Source organism: Necator americanus, chromosome I, assembly GCF_031761385.1.
Source record: "Necator americanus strain Aroian chromosome I, whole genome shotgun sequence".
NCBI lineage: Eukaryota > Metazoa > Nematoda > Chromadorea > Rhabditida > Ancylostomatidae > Necator > Necator americanus.
Window position 1 is genome coordinate 34,563,446 of NC_087371.1, and position 24,821 is coordinate 34,588,266.

General features: G+C 40.5%; 3 protein-coding genes across 4 annotated transcripts; all 3 read right to left on the reverse strand.

Annotated features, from left to right (window-relative positions):
* Positions 1-630: 630 nt before the first annotated feature.
* On the reverse strand, positions 631-11,356 carry RB195_007781 (uncharacterized protein; the record flags this gene model as incomplete). Its single annotated transcript, XM_064181610.1, has 16 exons — positions 631-692; positions 2,859-3,013; positions 3,075-3,145; positions 3,217-3,316; positions 3,382-3,510; positions 5,288-5,392; positions 5,447-5,622; positions 5,678-5,764; positions 6,460-6,615; positions 7,238-7,359; positions 7,414-7,520; positions 8,063-8,153; positions 8,481-8,565; positions 9,552-9,649; positions 11,035-11,140; positions 11,213-11,356. The coding sequence occupies 16 exons, from the start codon at positions 11,354-11,356 to the stop codon at positions 631-633; spliced, it is 1,794 nt and encodes a 597-aa protein (XP_064038388.1).
* A 599-nt stretch (positions 11,357-11,955) lies between these two features.
* RB195_007782 (uncharacterized protein) lies at positions 11,956-13,013 on the reverse strand (the record flags this gene model as incomplete). Of its 2 annotated transcripts, XM_064181612.1 has the most annotated exons (5): positions 11,956-12,045; positions 12,179-12,194; positions 12,263-12,335; positions 12,389-12,495; positions 12,952-13,013. In XM_064181612.1, the coding sequence occupies 5 exons, from the start codon at positions 13,011-13,013 to the stop codon at positions 11,956-11,958; spliced, it is 348 nt and encodes a 115-aa protein (XP_064038389.1). The 2 variants fall into 2 exon arrangements, with proteins under 2 accessions (XP_064038389.1, XP_064038390.1); XM_064181611.1 differs by lacking the exons at positions 11,956-12,045; positions 12,179-12,194 and having other exon boundaries at positions 12,241-12,335.
* A 5,782-nt stretch (positions 13,014-18,795) lies between these two features.
* RB195_007783 (uncharacterized protein) lies at positions 18,796-24,585 on the reverse strand (the record flags this gene model as incomplete). Its single annotated transcript, XM_064181613.1, has 16 exons — positions 18,796-18,848; positions 19,838-19,992; positions 20,067-20,137; positions 20,272-20,374; positions 20,461-20,589; positions 21,148-21,261; positions 21,323-21,498; positions 21,552-21,638; positions 22,083-22,238; positions 22,301-22,422; positions 22,477-22,583; positions 23,141-23,231; positions 23,323-23,407; positions 24,013-24,110; positions 24,282-24,387; positions 24,454-24,585. 16 exons carry the CDS (start codon positions 24,583-24,585, stop codon positions 18,796-18,798), a joined length of 1,785 nt encoding a protein of 594 aa, XP_064038391.1.
* Between the last annotated feature and the right edge of the window lie 236 nt (positions 24,586-24,821).

The window sequence follows — 24,821 nt, forward strand, 5'->3', positions numbered from 1 at the left end:
TGTGTCCTTCTAGCCCAGAATCAAAGTCCTCTTGAGCAAACTGAGATGGGATGGCTTCTCTCCGGCCGCGATACAGTCTGATGCCTGAGGTATCAGGGTCTGGCGTGCATGGTACTTAGGCAGTGTATAGTGAAGAGTGAGAAAAATGTCCTTCCTCGAACTAAGCAGCCCTGCCATGGCGAGCTCAGCTTTCACCACAGGTCGTCACCCAATCTATATGTACCAGGGAGCCACCTTGCGACATTCCGCTAAGACGGTGGTAAATCTCGGCAGTGGTTTACTCTCAGCTAAGCTTTCAACTTCAAGAATGCTCGAAATGAAGGAAGAGTTTCTCCTTCTCAGCTTGGAAGAGCCAGCCAGAGGTAGCACCTCCGTTGTTCATCGCATTTCGACGCCCGTAGTCACCTCCACGGCAATATGAGGCAGTAAACCGTTGTGAAGGATGAGCCTAATATGTCTGGAAACTGCAGTTGTAGATTACGTTATATTTCATGTTATTACAAATGTAATGTTTAACAAGGTTTTCGATGAAATGCGAATAACTTATCTTAAAACAATATATACGTATTGTATCACTGCATGTAAACAAACACGGATATGCAATTCTTCATTCTGAGCAAAATCTTGCTATCAAAATACGTTAGTTTCGTTATTTTTTATCTTCCCTTTGATGTATTTCTTCAAGGTAAGTCCTGAAAATATGCAGATTAACGGCAGTGATGATTTATCTTCTTTTATTCTACGTCCACAATAGCAAACTCCCTTCTACTTATCACATCTGTGCAGACAATCTCCTCATTTTGAAACCTTTGCTTATACCATCATAAACATTTTTTCGAAAAAAGTACCAATCATGGCCATAATTCCAGGCTATTTAATAGCTCAAAAGCATACCACAAAAATGACGGGGTTGTGATCTCTTCACAAAAATATAATGTTAGGGATGTAGGTGACGAGTTTGAAACCAATCACAGTTTTCCCTAATTGTCCTGGGAAACTGTACGCGATACGCCTTTGACAACTGAGTTTTCTTCTGAGAGGTACTTGGTGACGTGCCACATCTACAAGCGCAGGCGACGCTTGGCCTATCTGGTAGCGAGTGGTAGAGACTGCCCCACCAGCCTATTGTCCGCTCGCTGAAGGGGGCGAGCGGACATTGGGTTGGTGGGGCAGTCTCTACCACGCGCCACCATATGCTCGCGCTCACGTTTTTCATTATTTTTAAGGGTAAAGGGCGTGACTGCCCTCATACTTGTCATCTACGATCCTATTTCTTGTGTGGAGAAATCCCAACATTGCTGATTTTGTGGAATGCAGCCGTTAACGATTATAGGCAACGATAAGCTGTTCTATCCAAACTTTCTGACGGTATTCCGCAAGACAACTATAGACCATGATAAGTTTAAATATACCATCTGCGAACCTGACGAAGCAACTATTCCGCAATCGTGCCTATGACAGTTTTTGCGAGATATCGAACTGTGTCGTAAGTTCTAATGGAAGGCAAGGGGACTGCATGGTATCGGAAGTTATCTATCCGATCTCCTCTCAACTATGTGAGGCTGACTACAGTGGCAGAACAGGAAGAGCACTGTGTACTCGTGTCAAGGAGCAGCCAGATGGACTGGTAAAATCAAAATCGTCGACCGACAAAATCGTTTAGGTGCTCATCGCAGACAGTATCATGGAAACACCAATTTGAAATAACAGTCACGAGTACGCGAATACGGCGTTCTGGCGCAAACCTTGCAAGCTTTCTATTAAACAGCCAAAACTCCAAGGCCGAGTCGTAAGAAAGAAGGCATCGCTGTGACCAACCAGCAGGCGCCGTATCAAGACCTATGCGGGTTTTGACTTACGGAGTTAGATGCAAGAGGCATCGTTATTAGTTATTAGCGGCGCAAGTCCAACAACCAGTGGTTCGCTACCACCGCGGTTTGACGGCTATCAAAGTGAATGCTATTGTGGTCTGCCTCTCTGAAGTTGTCTTTGAGCAATCTCTTTGCCGAGTCATATCTGGTGGTATGACAAGACGTTTGAGGGGATAGATTACCTGTCTTCGGTTTTCCAGGATCTGAAGAAAGCAATGACGCCGAAACGCTAGCTAGAATAAAGGTGAATAACAATCTTGGTTCTGCTCAAACAAAGTACTGCACAGTTCACGTAGTTGCATGTAAAAGGAAACTCTGCCCCCAGCGAGTTCAATTCTCCATGTTTGCAGCGCAGTGACACGGTTACGTACCTGTCGTCTTCCCTTTTGCATACTTCCCACAAGATCCACTTCATTACCAGAGTTATTTCATCCTTGCTGTGAATTAACTTATAGCTTTGTTTTAATTTAGGTCTACCACAGCGCAGGTAAGTAAAGTACGCGCTCCATGTTACTGGAGGCGTTTGAAAAGCTCCTAGTGAGATCTTGTAAAGAGGATTTTTTAATTCGCTGGTAATATGGCATGGGCACTGCATACAAAAATTTCAGCTGCATTACTCCGACTGACCTCAACAGAGCAATGTAGGGTTGTAAGCCAGTAAGGAGATGATTGCTAACTGGTTCCATCAACACTTTCCAAATAATTACATAAAGAAAATTTGGTGGTTTTGTCTCCGAAGTCTGAGTACCAAATTCAGTCAGTCAGTCAGAATTCAGGCAGTCTAACGCTCCGTAGGGCCTAGCTTTTTAAGATCTGAAAATCAAAGCACGAAAAGAGTTTCTGACCCCTAAGCTGAAAAATTCCCTGCCATTCTTCTATATGCTACTCCTATAGTTGCCTGCTACCCAGGGACGTTAGATTTGAGAGCAGAAACATTTTTCAGCAAATTATAAGAGAAACCAATTACTATCGAATCTTTCACTGTACCATTATTTGTAGACGCCTTTGCTTTTTCGATCAGCTTGCAGTACGATCCATGAACATTGGTCATAATAGGGTAAAAATCTTTCACGCTTTCCTCGCCAAGTACGAGCGCTTTCCGCTCCATTCGATCGTATTTCGGCCAAAAAATGGCAGGGGCACTAAAAGAATGAAAAGCAAAGATTTGTCATGTTTCGTAGCTTTCTTAGAATTTCCTCTTACCCAGTCCTTATGAAATCTTTCCAAAAACGCATGATATTTCTTGAGAAAGTCTGTTCGTTTTTAACTTTATCCTGAGAATGTTTTTATTACGACATGCCAATATCACAGAAATATCACAAAAAGAAAGAAATGTGTCTCTCGCCTTGTACAGTGATGAATTTAGGAAAGGCTGTCCAAATTCGTACTCTATTTCATAACCATGCATTACTCCCATCCATTCTGGCCAAGGATTTGCCACTGACCTTGAGAAAACACGTAAATAGTTAACTTTTACCTCTTCAACCATTATAATACAGTTCTAGCTTACCTCTTAGTAAAGTAATACATATACAATGGTCCATCAATGATGTTTGAGACGATATTAGCAAAATCAATGACGCTGCAGGTATAGAAGTAGTCGCCCATGAATCGACCAACACCATCGCGTAATCTTTCACTGAACAGAAGAAAATTTCCCTGTATTGACTGTTCGCCATGAAATGGTATTGCGTTATTTCTTTCCTGCATTTTTGGAAGCTAGATCATTGAGAAAAGGGTGTACAGAAGAGTTCGTGTTTCCATGTAACTTTCTTTTTACCCTCATCCTTTCTTTTGTTTGTACTTCGTTTTCATTTGCGTTTTCTCCACCTATATCTATATCATATCCAAATTTACAGTTGGCACTAGTTTCCTCTGACTTAGCAACTGCAAGGACTCAGGACAACCCAAACGCACGTCTTTTTTTCGTCTTTTTAGTGCACATGAGATCTAGCCTCTAGCCTACCTGCCCCCATCCAACGAACTTCGCGTCTGTTCGAGCCAAGAGGACCACCAACTGACAAGAATGCAATTTCGTTGATAATTTCTGGAGGGCAATTTAGAATGAAGCTTACAAAGATGAGGGAAGTAGGACGAGGTGTGGAATCCATTATAAGATATCAATCTATTACAGATTATTCTTCTGCTTGTGAGATATAGCTTCGGCGTTCTCAAGTCTTCGTGGCTGACGCTACCTTTGAGTTTTTTGATAGTGTGCCTGCAAGGTTTTAGATGGCACCCTTTATTTGCCCGACGTTTCGGCTTTTTCGCCGTCTTCAGAAAAATAAATAGAGGATTACTGGAAGAATGCTACGTTTATGCCGTCCTACCCTAGGTCAGTGTTTCGATAATCGTTCAAGGTAGTGAAAACAGAAACTCATCTTCATTGAAAATAGTCCTACTTGTTGTTCCACCTCATGTGGCGCAGCTGGTTGCACGCACTTGTCACCCAGTGTGCCAGCGAATGAGTATTGCTGCGTGTAGATCACCAGCGACGATATAGATGAATTGATCTACGCACAGAATATCATGCGGTTGCAGGTCACAGAGCGGTACAAGTGGCAGGAACTCATTCGTTATATTCTATATATATATATATATATTCGATTATCGGGACACTGACCCAGGGTAGTGTGGCACTTGACGGGATAAACGTAGCCTTGCTCCAGTCATCCTCTATTTAGGCCTCTGAAGACAGCGAAAAAGCCGAAACCTCAGGCAAATAAAAGGTTCCATGTAAAAACCTCGCAGGCACGCTATCACAAAACATAGACAAAATATGCCGAGGTTTCAAGGCAAGAGAACATTCGAACTGCTACCCTTTACAAATGGAGTAGGGTAGATAGATTTGAAACGACATAGTATCCACTTCACTGGATGCGATACCACTCTTAATAAAGCGATAAAACGTTTCACTATTGCGTGTTACGGCCGTTACATGGAAGTGAAATGAAGAGTGACAGTATACTAGGTGGCATATAAACGGAACTACACAATTAACAGAACCGAAGAAAAGCTGAGTTCTGAGTCTAAATACGACGGTTGTAGGTGCGCGCCAATTTCCCAATCGGCGCAATAGCGGGACTATTGTAGTGGGTAGTGCATTTTATTCCTATTTTATTTTGTACAGGGTTCGAAGAAATGAGAGATAATGGGGCAGTGCCGATTCCTTCGGAGATGGAGTCGGAGTGAAAGAGGGGAACTTGGTCATGCGCTCGTATTGGTCTGCAGGGGCTAGGTCGCAATTTGGTGGCTTTGCCCAGTGCCGCTTTTTCCAGATTCGAGCGGTCGTGGTCAGGACTCGCCCAGTGGCTGTTTCTCCTCAGAGCAGATCTGCAGCACGACACTAGCTTTTTTAAAATAAACCATGCGCAAAAAACCCCGCTACACATCTGCGATCTATATAAAAGACTTACCCTTCTGTTTTTCGCTTCGACACGTTCTTATAAGCTTCCAAAAGTGGTTTCAGTGATTTACCCAAGAAAGGCGCAGTTGCATTCATAGCATAATTATACTGTGATCTTAAACAAGAATGTTTCAGTTTTGAAAAAATGCCAGAACTTCCATGAACTCACATATTTATGAGTGCCATGTTTTCTTTCCCATCTGCCGAGAATGAGTTATTGAAAGAGAAACCGTTGTGACCAAAGTAGTAGGGTAAAAAGAAGGTTGCTTCGTCTTTTACAGTACCAAGAACAATGGATACATTCTTCTTAATGTCTTTACCTCGGAGACGATCAAAGACATTCCCCTGAACACATCATGTGACTTCATAGCGCATACCAGTAAATTTGGAGTGGTCTAACCCGGAAGAAGTTCTTATCAGAGGTGATGGGTATGAAAGCAAACGTCAGCACAAGGCCAATTTGATACGACACAACAGCGGCCTCTTTCTGAAAAGTGAACACCGTGGTCATAAGACGACTGGATGCAATGCTATAAAACACGCTCTGTGAGGAAATAAATGCAACTCTCCACACAACGAACTTAGATTTACAGGTTTCTTGATCGGTGCCAGTTATCCTCTGACAAACTTTTTTTCTGGTATACAAAAATTCCAATAAGTTTGATAAATACTTATATTCACATGTTCACATTTTCTCTGTGTTGACCTTCTGGAGTGAATTCTAGACACCAATTAATAGAATTTGTTAAGTTACAAATTAAGGAAATCCACTTCCAGTAAGACATCACCGAGTAGCACCAAAAATGTGGACATGTAATCCAGTTAATATATTCATAGCCAACATTCACTTAACAAGATTCTATCTATAAAGGAAGGTCAAAATTGAGTTTAGCACAAAGAAAACCTTAAGAATCGCATGTTTTCTTCAATTAGACATCGTTATGAAATTGTGAACTCGTTATTTTCATTGACTTCATTATTTTTATTTTCATTTTTCCTTTCGCATTCCTCCAATTCTTTCTTTTTGTCTCTTCTTTTCTCGAATTACAAGGTGCTATTTGATATCATTTTAATTCAGTGCAGATCAGATCCAGTCTTATGACTTAAGAATCTAATTTTTCCACTTCGTAAAATTTGCTACGGTTCCAGCAAATCAACGTATAGGCTAAAAAAACGTCTTACTAGAACCACATGTGCTGGATGTTCAACCAAGCAGCGATGTACAATAGTCGGTTTTTTTCCTTTCTTAGTACAGTTCAACCGTTCAGCGAGTTTCATTGACAGCTCAAACATCGATGTGTTCGTTCTACTGGCCCAACTGTTCATGATTGTGCCACCCTGAAAAGCAGGAAGGCTACTGAATTGATGGATAACTCATGAGTGTTTCTTTTCCTTGAAAATGCAAACAGGAACAAACTGGGAAAATTTTCGGAAGGGGATTTTTATCTCCGCAAGACCGTCTGATTGACCGTTTGATGTCTGATTTTCCAATTTTCCCGGTTTTTGAATTTTATTTGAAAATTGAAATGGAATAGCAAGCTCACACAAAAGAAGTCTTTCCAAGACATTTGATTTTCCCTTCTAATCAAGATGTTAGGGCTGCTAAGGTTCTTTCCGAAAACCAGGTAGAGAAATACGATCAGGCAACAACAAGAGTGCTGTAGGAAGTTGTAAACAAAAGCGGAGAATTTACCGCTGATCAATTTATTGCAACTTTCTATTCCAAACAAATTTGAGCTCAAAAAAATGCCTAAAAATGGAATGAAGAAAGAAGTTATACACTGAATGGTGGGAGAACGCGCAGGGATGTGAACAAGGTGTGAACAAAGAATATACTATGGATTGATTTGCTGCATTTTTTACATTTCAAACAAATTTGGGATTAACGAGGAAAATGAGCAACTACACTAGCAGATATTTCTAAATATTTATGTGCTAAAATTATAAAATCTGAGCTTACATTTCCAATTATTTTATCGAAAAACTCATAGCTTCCCGGTGCTGCTAGATGAGCGGTTGCTGAAGCAGCGCCTGATGCTTCGCCGAAGAGAGTGACTCTTTTCGGATTTCCGCCAAAAGAACCTTGAAACATAATTCAAAGACATTTTTTTAGTATCTAAAGAAATCTTTGCTTACTTATATGTTTATGCACCCATCGCAATGCAACTTGTTGATCTTGCAGTCCCATATTCCCTTCCGCAGGAGAATTATCACCGAGGAAAAGGAAACCGAAGGGACCCAATCTGAAGAACTTCAAAGATTCAGAAAAACAACTATAAATTTCCCTGAGTACCTTAGTTTGATTTACAATTGTCACATGAAAATGAGGAATTCTCGTTTTAAAATTTTAAATAAGAAGTGTACGCAAAGATACGATACATATAGTTCAAAAACGTTCGGGATAAAGTTTCAACGGAAAGAGCACTTCATCCACAAACAGAGTCATATAAATCGTTTGAAAAGAGCGCATAAAGAATAAATCCATGCACTTGGCTGTTCAAAACCAATTTTTTTCCCAAAAAAAATCCCGGTGTAATTTTGTTCGACAAAAAATAAATCCCGTGATACAAACTATAATCATATCAGAACACCTTAAAGATATTATTTTACGTACATTTCATCGTATTAGATCGTAATTTTAGGTAATATTGTAACGTTTCAATAGTATCGTCCAAAAGAATGGCTTTTGGACGATATTATTGAAAAGTATTGTTATTGAAATGGTAGTTTTTCTCGTGAAATGATAGTAGGGAAAAAAAGAAAGGAAATACAATACTTGTCGTACCGATAGTTTATGTTCACAACAATGGTACGTTTCTTGGCTGCTAGAGCAGTACCGTTGTAAACATCCAAAGATGGTGAACCGGTGAAGAAGCCTAAATGGCAGAAAAAATCATCCTTCGCACTAAGTTCGGACAGAATATCGGTTTAAAAAAATGTGGAAGAAAAAACCTAGAAAAAAATTTAAAATCTAGATATGGATTTGAATTTTTTTCACCACTGGCGGCGCTTTGAAGTTACAAAAGAAATCACGTCAGCTTCCAAACTCAACTACTCCAAAGAAGCTAAACTGAAAATTCTGCGAATATTTTGATCTATTATGGTCGCGAACGTCAAGCAGCTCCGTTTCATAGGTGATTTTCTTCCCTGCTACGTCTATCGACTTCAAACCACGCTCTGAGCAATGATAAATAGAGACTTACCGCCTCCGAAAATCCATACAATCACGGAACCATCGGTATCGTGTGGGACCCAGATATTCATATTCAGACAATCCTCGGTCATATTCTTAAAAATGATCCGGGCTCATGGTTCAGCAAATGTACATACAAATGTAAAAGTAAAAAATTGTTAGAAGAAATTTCATGACAAATTTGTTTGTGGAGGTGTTTTTGTTCCATCAGGAACTACCTAGTTGGCTTGGTAATAAAGCTGCATACAGCATAAATATCACAGTGTTGTAAGTAAGTAAGTAAGTAGCTTGGAGTCTAGAGGCACGAACGTTAAAATTCACGTTATAAATGACCTGTCTCGTTCCCAGATGCTAGTCCCCCAGCCAGCCTCAGCCGGTTACCTCCTGCTCGTGCCAGCTCCTCCTCCTCCCTTTTGGCAGACGGTGTTGCTCAAAAGTGACTGTTGTAGCTGTTGTTCGATATCGATCGCATCGACTTTTCGAGTCCGTTCCGGTTGCCGCTTGCCAGGTGACATGTTCATGGAATGAGTTGTGAAACAAGAAACGGCTCCTTTTATAGCAGCGAAAATGAGAGGAGCGAAAAGCGCGCGAAACGGAGGAGAGTCGTGGGACCTTTGCCGCATCCGCGGCACGCGCCCTGTGAAAAGAGTCGCGTGGAATCCGCGACATGAGCCAATGGCTGCTACATGCAAATAATGCAAAGGCTAGAAGTAAATATTGTATAAGTTGTAAAGAAAACTTTCGTGAAGGGACCGTTTCCAAGAGAAATTTTTCAGACTTCCTCATCGCTGATCGATTCCACCTTGGTAATGAAGATAAATGATAAACCGCAGAAGAAACAATGATGAGATTATCAAGAGAGCTTTTTTTTTTCGGAATATCCTCCTAACTCTAAACTTCTGACCACTACTTTTTTGCTACTTTATCTTATTCCTCTAATTTTCAATAAGACCTTCTTCTTTTCTCAGAATAATCTAGATAAATCTAAATCTAATAATAATGATAACAATAACAATAATAACACTAATAATAGTAGTCTAATAATAAATAAATTTTTTCAAAATTTAAGCACAAGACGTACTCCTTCCGGATTCCACATCTCTGACCCACGAAATCCCTTAAATTTACTGTCAGGGAAGTGGAAGCATGGCTGAGCCGGTGTTGTAGCATCCTTTATACCTGTAATCACTTCGAATAGCTGTAAAAAAACTGAGTATCACGTATTTAAACGTCTAGTTTCCTGCTGGACGCAAGCTGAATTTTCATTCCTCAGTTTGAAGAGTTTTGAAGCACTTCATGGAAGTTTGAATACCTGACAGCACAGGATTGCGTGCCGAGGGCCGAAATTTCCTAAGCCTGCCTCATTCTAACTTACCTAGTACCGGGCCAAGAATTAAACGGAAAGCTTTTTCAGACACCAACAAGTAAAGGCTTGGTCTTGGTTAAAGTGTCAAAAGGAGAACAAATTTAGCATATCTTGAAATATGGATAACCAATGGCACTCAGGACTGTAGCTCCGTAAATCAACGAAAACACGTGCGACAAGATGGTCTACCCGTTCTCGCAGAATATAGAAATTCCTACGAACGGTTTCTTTAAAAGCATCACTCCAGGAATCTGAGGTGGAGCGGGTTTCAGGTGGGTCACACGTACACGGAGTCGTAGATTATGGGGAGGAGGGTGATTTCGTCCATTCTTTCTTAATTGCCATAAAAAAACGTCCCGGAAAATACGGCTTCGGGCGTTCCGGCGCGTTATTTTATACAATGACTTCTATTGGAGCGCGCCAGCCTTGTGCACGTGCCCCATTATCCGGGCCGTTTTTACGGTAATTAGGAAGAAGTGGAATCACCCTCCTCCTCATAATAGCCCTCTCCCCTCCCCTCACCTCTTTCTTTATTCTGATATCCGTCCGCGGTGAAATACGAATACTATAGAAAATACTTTCTAAACATCCATTTTCCTAGAATGAACGAGAAAACCTCGTTCAAAAGCTATTTTAGGTCTGTTCACACACTAAGCTGAGTTCTCTTTAGCTTCAAAGGATTTCCTTAATTTTTCTTTCTTTGACGTGTGCGATATAAAAATTTCGAATGGTGCAAAATAGATTCTGAATGTTTCTAGGTGAAATTATAAATATTTCAAACAAAATGAATCCAGGAAGTCATGCAAAAAATTGACTAATAACCATTAACTACTAGTTATTGACTAATCCTTAATTGTAAATACCTTTTTATGAAAATGCTTTTACTTTAGCTATGACTTTTATGACTTTACCTCTGACATTTTTGAAATGAAAATCTCTTGGGAACAAAAAAAAAACCAGCAATTTGTGTACCACCGAGTGTAGTGGACATTTTCAAGATGGAGACATGTAGAGTGGGTGTGAACAGGTATTCCATGGTAAGAGAAAGTAGAAAAGCTCACTTACCAGGTGAGCACTATTTATTTCAAAACTCTTAATTTACAGAAGTACACTACAGTACATCCAAATTGCTCTTTCAGGGAATCATCTTAAAAGTTGCGTAGAACTACGTAAAAAATTCGCAGAATTCGTGACTGACCTTTCCATGGTAGCACCATCTTCGGGTTGCTGAATCGTAGTTTCTTAGTCGGTGGTTGACCATATGGCACACCAAGAAAAGCGGTAACTTTTTTGCCTTCGAAATTCTACAAGCATGATGCTGATTTAGTTGTGGATTCCCTGTCCACAAAGATTCCTGTTTAAGGATGAGAGCAAACCTGTGGTACACCTCGAATCCGACCGAGTTTTGTTTTTACAACGTGATCGGAGCTAATATATTTATTGGCGTTATTGGCGTTCACAACTGTAATGGACAGCACCGCATACAGAACCGCGAGAACTTGCCACAGTCGCCAAATCATGGGGGTTTGTAGAAGGAAATTTTTTTTTTTTTTTTTTTTTTTTTTAAAGGCTCTTCCCATAAATTGAGGTGTTGGTTTTAGGTGGAGTATTCGTATACGGCACAGTAGATGGGGTGACCGTATTAACTGAAACAAGCCCGGAAGATGAAAACTTTTAAAATTCCAGCGCCCATGGTGGTTGAATAAGCGATTAAAAATACCACTTTACATTCAAAACATAAAGTACATTACGGTACAGCAATAAAAACACATTACAAGTATACTACAGTAAGTTAATAATGAATATAAAAAAGGATAAAGTGCTCGGCTTTAACATGACTTGCGGTACTTAAAATGCTCGTATCATACCTTAATGATGCACAGAACCCTAATAACTGTACAACGCTATTAAATAGTTTTGAATTTCATCGAGGCAAAAATAGAGGCTGAATTAAAAAGTGTGCCGGAAAAACACTCACCTTATTTCCTTTCTTTGTATTTTGTTTGAATAAATGTTCTTAACGTTTTTATTTTAGAACTTGTGCATCTCTAACTTAACAAACTAGATGTTTTTCAAATGTATTTCACAATTTCAAGTGAAGAGGTGGCTTCAAAAAAGGTTAACTTACATGAGTGGTGGACTGATTGGAGCGCTGTCGCAATGAGTGTTCTCGAGAAGTTCTCGTGTCTTTTATATCCGTGTAATATTCCTGTGATTGTTGGATAAAATGTTCGATACTGTTTACTCAGATCAGAAATGTTAATAGTTTTGCAAGGTTATTTTATTCTTCTTGAACCCGCCTCTCCTCGACTAATCACTGCATCTTTTGTACTTTAACATACATTATGCCATATGTTCCTGAGTAGGGCGATTGTAGCGCAGGCGGTAAGAGGTTCCACTGTAATTACACGATCGATGGTTCGAACCCGTCCAGGTGTAAACCAAGCCTTTCATCACTGCGGGATAGAGTGACTTTTGACGGATCACCACCAAATGAACCTACAACTGTAGCGTTAAGAGAGCTTCTTTGCCTTTAATGGTGCATTGCTCACTTATATGTTTATGCACCCATCGCAATGCAACTTGTTGGTCTAGTAAGCCCATATTTCCTGGCGCAGGCGACCAGTCACCCAGGTAAAGAAATCCGAAAGCGCCCAGCCTGAAATGTTTCAAAAACGTACGTTTATGCAGCTAACTTTTGGAATTTAGCGTTTTCTAGTGAACTTAAAAAAAATGTTCCATATTGTTTACGGTGGGGCGGGTGTGGCGGGTGTGGCGCAGTCGGTTAGAGGTCCGTTCTAGCCACATGGTCGGGAGTTTGAAACCGCACTAGTGGAAACCAAGCCTTTCATCACTGCGGGGTCGATGAATTTTATACAGACTTGTCTGGGAGGATAAAAACACTGACTTGACATATCGGCTAGCCTCCGTAGGTCCACTGTATAGGCTAGACACGCGTTCATTAACATCAAAGGATCATCATTAACTGAATTGAGGTGAAGGACACATTCCATCGGATCGGATTGATTAATCCCAGCCAAGAACATTATCTTTCATGTTTCTGGAAGAAGCGGGATCTTTTTAGATGGCGAATATTGATGGAATAATTTCTAACCACAATGTCACTACAGCTGTAAAAATTGCTGCATTTGTCGATATGCGCATCTGTCCTCCCATGCTAATAACTGTGCAACACTAATGAATTTGAGGATGAATCTGATGCAAAAAAAGGCTGAATTAAAAAGTCTGCAAAGTGATTTTCATTGTATTTCCTCTCTTTGCCTTTTTTGTTTTAATTAGTGTTCCTAACGCTTTTATTTTAGAACCTGTGGATCTCTAATTTAAAAGACGCATATCATGAATCTGACGTTGTGAAGGACGTCAGCAGGGAAATCTGGAGTTAGGGTTGTAGATTGTGGGATCAGGGATGGATCCGCTGGTTTCTTTCTGATCGTCGTAAAAAAAAACGGCGTGGAGGGTGACGTTTTTTAAAGACAACACCCCACGAATCTCGGGTGGTGCGAGTTTCAGGTGGGTGAAGCCTATACGGGGTCGTAGACTATGGGGAGGAAGGTGATTTCGTCCATTTTTTCCTAATTGCCGTAAAAAAAACGGCCCGGAAGATGCAGCACGTGCACAACCGCTGGCGCGCTCCAATCGAACTCGTTGTGGAAAATCACGCCCCGAACGCTTGAATCCGCATCCTACGGGCCTTTTTTACGGCAGTTAGGAAGAAATGGACGGAATCACCTTCCGCTCCATAATCTACGACCCTATATAGGCATAACCCACCTAAAACCCGCAGCACCCCAAATTCGTGGGGTGGCGCCTTTAAGATTATTTCAGTTGCAACGCGCCACCATTTTGCACGCGCCGCATCCAGCTGCGCAGCGGTCAAGGATCAGTGATATCTTCTCAGGTCCATCTAGTTCAGCTACCCACGTTATTGTCATTTCTCATTATTATAATCTTGATTGTAATTCGTTTCTTTTTTTTCATTACGATTTCTCTTATGATTAACTGGTGCTTGATGTACACTACTTCAAATCTAAATCTCCACTCAGCGATTTCTAGCAGCCCTTAGCGGATTTTTGATGTCTCTCATTGTTTTTGATTGCAGCACCGCATAACCAAAATTGAAACAGAATCCGGACGCAATTTTCTAACGTAATCTATTTGTACAGCTGATAGAAATCATATAGAACAATAATGTAGCAACGAACGCAGCGCTTAATGTAATATTAATAATCACAGTAGCGGGCACAGATTTCTACCATGTAGGACTGTGAAGGAACGAATTTTTGATAATGTTAGTCATACAACTATAACATTGTTTTATAAATTAAAATCTCCAAAAATTGATAAACCAGCTTTTTTTCTGAAATATGACCTACTTTTAGATGGATGGATGCTTGAAGGTGCGATTAGTGATGGTTAGTTTAGAATGGGAAAAACTTGGAAAAATCCAATTAAAATTTGAAAAAAATAAGTCTATTATCGAGAATTGAATTCGTTTAAACGTATCGGCGTCATCGCCTTCCTTATCCCGAAGGGGTCTGCTAATAAGGGATAAGGATAAGGATAAAGTTTCGGCGTTAATCAATCCGCTTGGGATCCGTCCCCACGTTCATTTCAATTCAGAATCGTTTGAGGTTCAAGAACGTGTAACTGGCCCTGTACAATGAGTTGTGATGGCCAGCGGATGATCAAGTCAGTGTTTTTATCCTCCCAGACAAGTCTGGTACCGATTTGTCGACCCCAGAGGTGTGAAAGGCTTGGTGAGCGCTAGGGCGGGTTCGAAAGCCCGGTCAGGAAGGGGAACCTCTAACCGCTACACTACACCCGCCCGAGGTCCCCTAATCTCAGTGCAACTCGACTGCTTAGGTAAGCACAACAATTCTTTCGGTTTTTTTTTTGGATTTAGCTTCTTATGGAATGATGACTTGTTCTGGATGAAGCATTTAAAAGGGCTTGTGGGAAATGATCTGATTTTCCAAGCTCTGACAAAGGCGACGACGCCGAAAATCGAACGGCGGGAAAGACGACTGTCTTTCCCTAAATTTCTAGGTGAACTGCGTGTGTGTAAAGTGACTAGCTTGCAACTAGCATGCAGATGTAGTCACATAAAAGAAAACACAAGAGTATTTGCGCAGCATTGTTCGGAAGCAGTTCTAATATTGACCAGAGAAGAATGGAAGTAGGCGAATCGACTATTTGCAATAATAATAAAAGAACTTGATGGCGAGTCGTAAGTTTAGATTTAGAGTTTTTCGCTAAACTCAAAATCAAAACAACCTGCTTTGGCTGGCTTCTGTGTTCTTCTGACGATCTACTTAGAGATTTTTTTCGTTCACTTTTCAAAACTTTCTCTTCAGTGTCATGAGCACTACATTGTGCGTCACCCGATCTTTCGCTCTATTTTCTTATTTACTTTAAAAAACTTTTTTAAATGAGAGCTCACGATCACAGAAGTGGTGTCTAAGCATGAGATGGTTATTCACACTTGCTATGTCGTGACGGAGCTCTTCTCTCACTATAGAGCCTCATCAAAAAAAGTCACCGTAATCGTGTAGATGAATTGCTTCAGCATGAGAATCCACACAATTCTTTGCAATTTGTTATATTTCACAACCAAACTGATATCCATTGCTGTATATATCTATTGCTAAGAGGTACTTAACCGGGAATTCCATTCCAAGGTGATGGATTGGGTGCAGTGAAAGCAACGAAGGAAACCATCGCCATTGTTACAACAAAGAGAAGCGAAGCGTAGAAACTCATTCTGAAAATATTTTATTGGTACACAGTTGTTTTTCCGCTTCATCCGGATGGAAAAGACAAATAATTTAGGAGAGAATCGACGTAACAATGTTGGTGACAAAGGGGAGAGGCAAAGGGTAAAGTTGGGATCTGAAGTCGTCACGCAATCCTACCTACATCGCAAATGTTGATGGTATCTCTGATTTAAGGTGGAGTATTCGTATACGGGATAGAAGATTATGGGAAGGGGGGAAGGGGGGCGGGGGTGATAGTCCATCCATTTCTTCCTAATTACCGTAAAAAACGGCCCGGAAGATACGACTTCGGGCGTCTGGCGCACTATTTTCTACAAGGAATTCGAGTGGAGCGCGCCAGCCTTGTGCGGCGCCGCATCTTCTGGCCGTTTTTTACGGCAATTAGGAAGAATTGGACGGAATCACCCACCTCTCCATAATCTACTATGCCTTATAAGAATACTCTACCTGAAATCTGCTCCACCTCAGATTCGTGGGGTGATGCCTTTAAGCAACACACGACATTGTTAAAGGCAACATATCACGAGAGTGACGTGGTGAGGGAATCCACGGCAAAAAACTAGAGATGTAGCTGTAGATTGCTGGATAAGAGCAGTGTTGTTTTATTTTTGCTTAAGTTGAGCCGCCTCTTATAATTCAGGATCATTACAGCAGTAGTAATCAATTTAAGGAAAGCACTCCACATCACTGCCCACGATTAAAAAAAAATTGCGTGAGATCTTGTGCAAAGGAGTGTTAGATTCACTTTCAGTATGGCATAAGCACTTCACATACAACAATTTCAGCTGGATTGCTCTGATCGACATCATGGGGGCAGCGTGAAGCTGCACGCAAGAAAGGAGATGATTGTCAACTGATTCTATTAACTCTCTTTTAAAATATTGCATCAAAAAAGAGAGAAAATTGATAGTTCTGTCTCAGAAGTCTCAGTACCGTATTCACATGTGCAGTCTAAGGTCTCGGAAGCGCTAAATTTTTAAGATCTGAAAATTAAAAAATAGAGATAAAGAGATCCTAGTCACTAAACTGGCAAATTCCCCTGCGTCTCCGCTGTTTGCTCTGCGATTCAGTTCTATTTTTCTTTGTAACGACAGCATTCTATTCAACCGCAACAATTCCTTCTCTCTTCGTTTCGCGCTAATATTCCTCATTTTCATTTCCCAAACCTTTTCCAACTGATTTTTTTCTTTTTCAACCCTCTTGTTCATAGAAATGAAGATTCGGGCACTTATTATTGCAGTTTATTCTCAATTGGCTAGTACTTATTAGTTCATTTCCTACACGTTTATCAAGGAATCCTGAAAAAAAAAAACACTCTAAACGCAAAACAAATGACCGAAGAGCCTATATAAATTTAAAAAAGGTCAAATTAAGAAAATGATAAAGTTCTCCGCCTCAGCTACCGGCTATCATTTCGACTTGATATCGCTTCAAAATAGATCTTTGTTTGCATTGTTTTGCACCGGCTCTCCGTAGATTATGTTGAAGAAGAGAAATTTACAACTTTTTTCTAAATGTGGTGCGTGCGCACGACTTTTCCACTCGGCACGATTACGAGAATATCGCCGCGGGTGCTTTCCGGTTGTAGCTTCCACACAACCAGCCAGTATAGAGGGACCGGCTCCCAGTGCTCAGTACATAGGGACCGGCAATAAGTGGGATCTCCTTCTATTTCGGTATTCTCTTGCATGTCTCAATTTGCATTTTGTCTCAATTTGCATGCAATAGCATTTTCGCGCTTTAAGCTTAATTTCATACCATACAACTTACCTTCTTTGTGTCGTGCATAGTGTTATTGTGTTATAATTAGCGTTGCGTTGTATATAGTTATGTTGTTTTGAAGCTACGTCACTTTTATTATTTTTTACTTTATTATTATTTTTTTTTATTACTTTTTATTTTTTATTATTTTTTTTATTATTTTTTATTATTTTTATGTATTTTTGTGTTATAAGGATAAAAGTTTCTTGCATTGTATCCTATAACATTATGTACAGAGTTTTCAAAGAATTTTCATTGTAATTCTCATTGTTTTCAACCATTTTCAATGTAGATAGGTTTCTGTTTTCACTACCCTGAACGATTATCGAAACACTGACCCAGGGAGGTGTGGCACTTGACGGGATAAACGTAGCACTGTTCCAGTCATCCTCTATTTAGGCCTCTGAAGACGGCGAAAAAGCCGAAACGTCAGGCAAATAAAGGTTCCATCTAAAAACCTCGTAGGCACACTATAGCAAAACATTTTCAAAGAACTTTTCGAGAGACGGGACCCTCAAAAGTGTTGGAGCTGATTCGAGCTGACGTCTGAAAGAGGACAAGCTTTAACACTGAACACTTCTATCTTCTTTTTATGACATCCAAGTGATTTTCTAACGTTAGTTTCTTAGTGAGTTCTACACAGAAAAGATTGCAGGTAATGTAGACGTTGAAGCAGACTGACTACCACCTCGTTGCTTATCCTGATTAGAGTAATTATGCAACTTCATTACTGTTTAATAAGACACGAATTGACTTAAAGGCATCACCCCACGAATTTGAGGTGATGCAGATTTCAGATGGAGTATTCGTATACGGGATGGGAGACTATGAAGAAGGAGGTGATTCTGTCCATTTCTTCCTAATTCCCGTAAAAAACGGCCCAGAAGATGCGGCGCCGCAAAAGGCTGGCGCGCTCCAGTCCAACTCCTTGTAGAAAATAGTGCGCCAGAACGCCTGAAGCCGTATCTTCCGGGCCGTTTTTTACGGCAATCAGGAAGAAATGGACGGAATCACCCCCTCCCCCCCCCCCCTCCATGGTCTCCCATCCCGTATAAGAATACTCCACCTGAAATCCGTACCACCTCAGATTCGTGGAGTGATGCCTTTAACCTGTAACTGTTTCGTTCACTTGTTCGCAGAGTTTTTTTTGTTTGTCAACGTTAGGGAAAAAATGAATTAGATCTACCTCTCCTTTCGATGCGGCACATTGTGGGCACGTTTCATTTTTTTTTCAAGCACGATTTCGTTTCGATACATGTTTCAACACCGTGCTACTTTTTTGTAGCTTTATATCTGCCACTTTTCATTTTCACATTTCTTTCTCGTTGTACATACTTTACAAATATTATGCTAATTAACGAAAATAACATCATTTCATTGAAAACTTCAACAAAGAGCACTTGTTAAGTTTTTTGCTTCTTCAGTTTCCTTTCGATGTACTTCTTCAAAGTGAATCCTGAAAGCAAATAGAGAATTACTAGTAAAAATATCCTCTAAATATTTTTCTAATATCTTCTTTCTGTTGTTTTCTTGTCAAAGACTTTCTTTCCACATCACCAATAGTAGTCATACTCTATTACAATACGATGTGGTAACTTGCCCTCCTCTCCTCTCGTCAGACACGAATTCACAGAGTTCACACCCCAAATTCGCATGGTAAGAAACCCTATGGCAACCAAATATTTCTTCATGAACGGCTTCACGGTCCTCTGTTGTGTCCGTTCGTGAAGAACTTACATTTTTTGGTCCAGAGGTCAAGAACACGAACAGAGCATACAGCAATGATGTTTTCCGTGAGAGCGCCGAAAAATTTTATTCATTACAAATCAAAAAAGGCTGGAAAGCTGGTACTGTGTACTTGGATAAAATTTTCGCTTTGCAGAAAATTACGCCTTGGTCCATTAACCTTAAGCTTATTTTTTCCCAGCGGTACTAAGGGTATGCAGGGAATTGAATATTGTCTGTCTTGTCACATGCTAATTACAATTACGGTAACCTCCTTGGAAGAAAATGCTGAAACTGGACTCAATTCATCTCCTGAGTTCTAATAATCGATTTGAAAAGTGCTTGCGGGCTGAGCGCCTATTGCAGTAATGCAAGAAATGGTGGTTGGGATCGTGTATGGATCTTTGCTACCGCCACCCATCTCTGCAGTTCACCACGGTCCCACCTCGATTCCAATTCCACGCACATTTTTTGTTATTTTTGTGTCAAGAGAGGTTTTTCGAGGGAACGCTGATGTGCCGCTCGATATTTTATAAACGGAATTTTCCGGAAAAGACCAGGAGCTAGTGCTTAAAAAGACAATTCCAGACCAGCTATACTGCAAAGCCCTACACTGCCTTTCATGGTTTTTTTTTTAAACTCTTGTTATTAGTTGACCAACATGTAAGTTTGGAAGAAAGTTTCCTGCTTAGTAAGTGGAAAATCAACCATGCATCGTACCGTGACCAGCATGAGCTTTTGCCTCTTCGAGGAGTCTACAGTTTGGTCCATCAACATCGAAAATGATATCTCGTGTACGATTCGTAGACTTTTCACCGAGCACAAGTGTTTTCCGTCCATTTACATCGTACTTCGGCCATGATTTTCCGGGAACACTGGAATATTGAGAAGAAGAAATGTCAGTCATGTTTTTTTACACGGAGTTGACCTCATTCAATTATTGTTTTACCCGGTGTTGGCGAAATTCATCCATAACCGCATGACATATTTTGAGAAACGTTGCTCGGTCTCTAAGTAATCCTGGAAGTTATGTTTTTTTCTTAGAGAAGAAAAAGGGAAGCAAATGCCCTTTTCATTTTTCTAAAGCTCATGTTTTTTTTGTTTGCCCTTGTTTTTTTTTTTGAAAGAAGAATAAGGAAATCTATGTGTCTCACCTTGTCATAGAGTTCTGGCCTCAAAAAGGGTTGTCCGAACTCGTATTCTATTTCATACCCGTGCATTACTCCCATCCATTTTGGCCATGGATTTGCTGTCGATCTAGGAATAATTATGTCCGCACGGTCAATCAATAATTATGTACATCATGTCTACTCTACTAAGCTTTCTACTGTGTCCTGACTTACCTCATAGTTAGATAATACATGTACACAGGCCCTTTAATGATGCGTGAGATTACATCAGCGAAATCAATGACACTACAGGTGAAGAAGTAGTCGCCGATAAATTGTCCAACACCGTCGCGTAACTTCTGACTGAATAAAATTTCTTTTTTCGTAATTTTTCTCCGTGGCAGACATCATGGGAACAGCTCTGCTCTCATAGTGATGTTTGTAAATTCACGAAAACTCGTTTTTCTGTGTAGGAACCAAGTCAACACCAGAAAAACCACTTTAATGTTTCCATTAGAATTCGTAAAAACTTGAGAATGTGATGTGCAGCTATAGAATGCTCAGAGTCATGGTTATTACAGTCCCTGCGGTTCAATTCCTGGCAAGGGACTGAGAGCGTTGTTAGAGGAGCAGCCAGTCTGATGCGTCTACATCGGAGTAAGCGAGCAGCAAAACTAAGACAGGGTCCCATCGCGACGCTCCTATGATGATGTAATGGTGTGCTCCAGCATAGGGATGCGTGTACAAACGTAAATATAAACACTGCCAAAAGAAAGGGAAATATAAAGACTTAGAAGGCTCGATCGGAATGTGTTACTAGTTTAATTTCTGGAATGAATAACGCAACAGGAATCTTTCTTTCTTTCAAGCATGGAATAACCCAGAGTTGACCGCTGCATATAATCTAGAAATAGGACTTACTCCATAGTTGCATTGTTCGAAAAGTTTTGATATCTGTATAAAAGTGCATTCTCAACAAGAGGTGATCCCTCAAAATACGGCATGAATGTTTGGATCGACTTCCGGTATTGCGTCCTGAAATACGGTCTTTCAACAACTAATAATAAGAGATGTTCAAGGTGGGGGGAGAGGTCACCTCGTTATCAGCGCTTCGTTCTTTGAATCATTGGCAGGGAGTGTATGATTGAACGAGAATCCATATTCACTCAAATAGTACGGTAACCAATAGGTTCCTTCGTCTTTTACGGTACCAAGTATAACGTCCACATTTTTCTTGATTTTTCCATCTCGCAGACGATCGAAAACATCTCCCTACAAACAGCGTGGCTACATATCACATACGAATAAGCACAGACAGATGTAACCTTGAAGAAATTCCGATCAGCACTGATGGGTACGAATCCAAAAGTCATCGGAAGGCTTGTTTCGTACGTCACATTGTCGGCTGCCTCCTTGAAAGTGGACGTGGAGGTCGTGAAAGAAGTTCATGCTGGGCTGTGTTTGTTTGTTTTTTTTCTTAATTGCTGTCCTAGGACTTTAGGTTCGGATAAGTTTTAACTTTTCATACTTTTGCTGACAGACTAAACCAGAAATGTAGTCCTACAGAAAGAATAAAATCAGAAAGAATAAAATCAGCAATCAGCATCCAGGTGATTTTTCACCTGTTGTGAGCAGCAGAAAGGGTGGTTTTTCCTTGATAAATTCAGATTTTACGAAAGTGACTTCTATTTCGAGCATCAATGTACCCCTTACAAGTTTACTGTAGTAACATCGTTAATTAGAGGAATACGATAAAAAGACAAATAGCTCAGCTAACTTCAAATTTTGTTTAGCCAGCGAACGAACTGCTTCACTAGGAGTCCAGTAGAGAGGAAATCTCGGAAAACGCGTCTTACTTGAATAACACTTGCTGGAAGAGACGTTAAACATAAATGCACAGCATCCTCATCGAATCCTTTCTTGGTACAATTTACACGCTCAGCGAGTTTCATAGACAGGTTGAACATCGCCTCGGGGGTTTTCGTGGCCCAACTGTTCATTATCGATCCGCTCTACAAAAAATAGGAGCACTTTTCAGGTACGCATGAGCTGGGCTGATACTGACTTAACTCACATTCCCAATAATTCGACTGAAGTACGGATAACTATACGGCGCCGCTAGATGAGCCGTTACTGACGCGGAACCGGCTGATTCACCGAACAGAGTAACTTTTGACGGATCACCACCAAATGAACCTATAACCATGGCGTTAAGAGAGCTTCTTTGCCTTTAATAGTGCATTCCCTCACCTATATTTTCGTGCACCCATCTCAAGGCAACTTGTTGGTCTAGTAAACCCATATTTCCTGGTGCAGACGACATTTCACCCAGGTAAAGAAATCCGAAAGCGCCCAGCCTGAAATGTTTCAGAAACGCTACTGTAGTAAGTTTATGCAACTAATTTTTTGAATTTAGCGATTTCTAGTGATCTCAAAAAAATGTTTCTTATTGTTTACGGCACTGCGAAATATGGTTTAGTGAAAAGGATCTGAAGCGTAAGTAGCTGCGCTCAAAGCGCTGCTCTGGAACGAGGTTGGATTGAAGTGAGGCCTCACTAGCACCACTCATCCCTGCAATCCGAGCCCAGATATGGTTCATTGTAAAATTATACATATTGATTGCACTGATTCGCTGTAGATTTAAATGTACAGCCAGGTATGGCCGCGTCTTGCAGGTATAGCCGTGTCTTGTTCTGGATAGAAGCTAGACTAGTCGCAATGGTCCCGTAAAAGAAGACGAAGCAAGAGAAAGTAGATAGGATAGAGGTCATTTTCTATAAAATTTTCTAAGAAAAAATAATTAGACATCCGCATGAATTTCATTGTAACGTTTACGGAAGAGGAACCTCTAGCTGAACAAGTATCACCAACTGTATTTTTGTCGTGGAATGGAAGTGCCAGATAATGACCGTACCGATAGTTTATATTCACAACAATGGTTTCTTTCAAGACTGCCAACGCTGTCCCATTGTAAAGATCCAACGATGGTGAACCGCTGAAGAAGCCTGAACGAAGGAAATGACACCAACTCAGCAGCTTCATCCGGTTGAAACGATTTTTGGAAAAAGGTGACCAGAAAACCTTGAAGTGACTTACCACCTCCGAAGATCCATACCATAACGCTACCGTTATGTTTCTCTGGTACCCAGATATTCATTTTTAGGCAGTCCTCGGTTATGCCCTGAGAAATATTCGTAACTATACTTCAAAAAAAAACTACAAATATTTGGTTGGCAGAGATTTCTGTAGTAAGAATGCCATCAAAAGCTCATTCAGGGTGAATTCTAGGATTTTTGGTCTAACACCTGTAGTAAATTAAATGAAATCCAGATTAAAATCGTGATAAAACAAAGCAGAAGCAAGCACTTTGAAGAACTGAAATTTGACGCTGGGAATAAAATCTCTCTACCAAAAAGGCCTTCTGGAAGAAATTATCCGAATCTTCAGATACTTCCTCGAGCCAGAACTGTTCCTTTGAGGTGGGAGCTCAAGCTCTGGTAAAAATGGCCAATTCGAAAGTATTGTTTCTCTACTCTCCTTTTGCTTCATTTTCAAACAAAAACATTTACAGGAATCCCACTGAGTTTTTATCATCACCCTGAATTAGTTAACGAGCGAATGGTGGAAGAAATACTAACGAAACCATCGAGGAATATAACTATAATTTTTGGGAAGTTAAAAATTTAGCTGAGTCTTTTCCTTCCTCTTCTTTTCTCTACGTTTCAATCATCTCAACTGTTCGATTTATTAGCCTCTACTACCTCGAAATTCATGCGTAAAACAAACATTTTGCGGATTCCACATCTCTGCTCCAGTAAAATTCGGAAATGTTGCGTCCATGGTAAGGTAACAGGCTGGAGATGGCTTTGTAGCATCCAACACACCTGAATTCAAATAGAAATCAACGAAATAAACTGAAACCTCACCAACAAAAAAAAACTTCAAAAAGAAAGTAAACGAAGGATCCGTACTGGAAAACAGGCTAAGATCCGAATGCACTTCAGGACATCGGTCAAGTGATGTTCACAGTATATTTTGTGATCTGTTAGACTAACCTGCCCATGGACGGATCATCACTGGCTCGGTAAATCGTCGCTTATTTATCGGCGGTCCAGCATAGGGCACTCCGAGAAACGCAGTGACGCGTTTCCCATCAAAAATCTGCAAAAATCATTTTTTGTTCGCTGTTGACTGCTCTCTCCGCACACACAATTAGGGTCTGCATACCTGCGCGACGCCTTGGATCTTGCCGAGATTTGTTATTACGGTATTTCTGCTGAAAAGAGTAGTTGTGTTGATAGTGTTGCCGGCCACAGCTGTAGCGAGCAGCGCTGTGTGCAGAACCGTGAGAATCTGCATCTGGAGCAGATAGGTGGTCTATGTTGTCATGTTCGAGAGGAGTGCGATGTTGACTCAAAATATTCGTTCACATATAGAGAGGAATTATTTTGATGGAACACTATCTCTGTATACACTATATGAAAACTATTCTGTAGATGGAGGGTTTTGGTAGATAAAGATTTTCTTCGCAGGACACTCACTATTTGACCTTATTTCGCCTTTAAAGTCGTACAGAGATCATACCTTACTTGCTT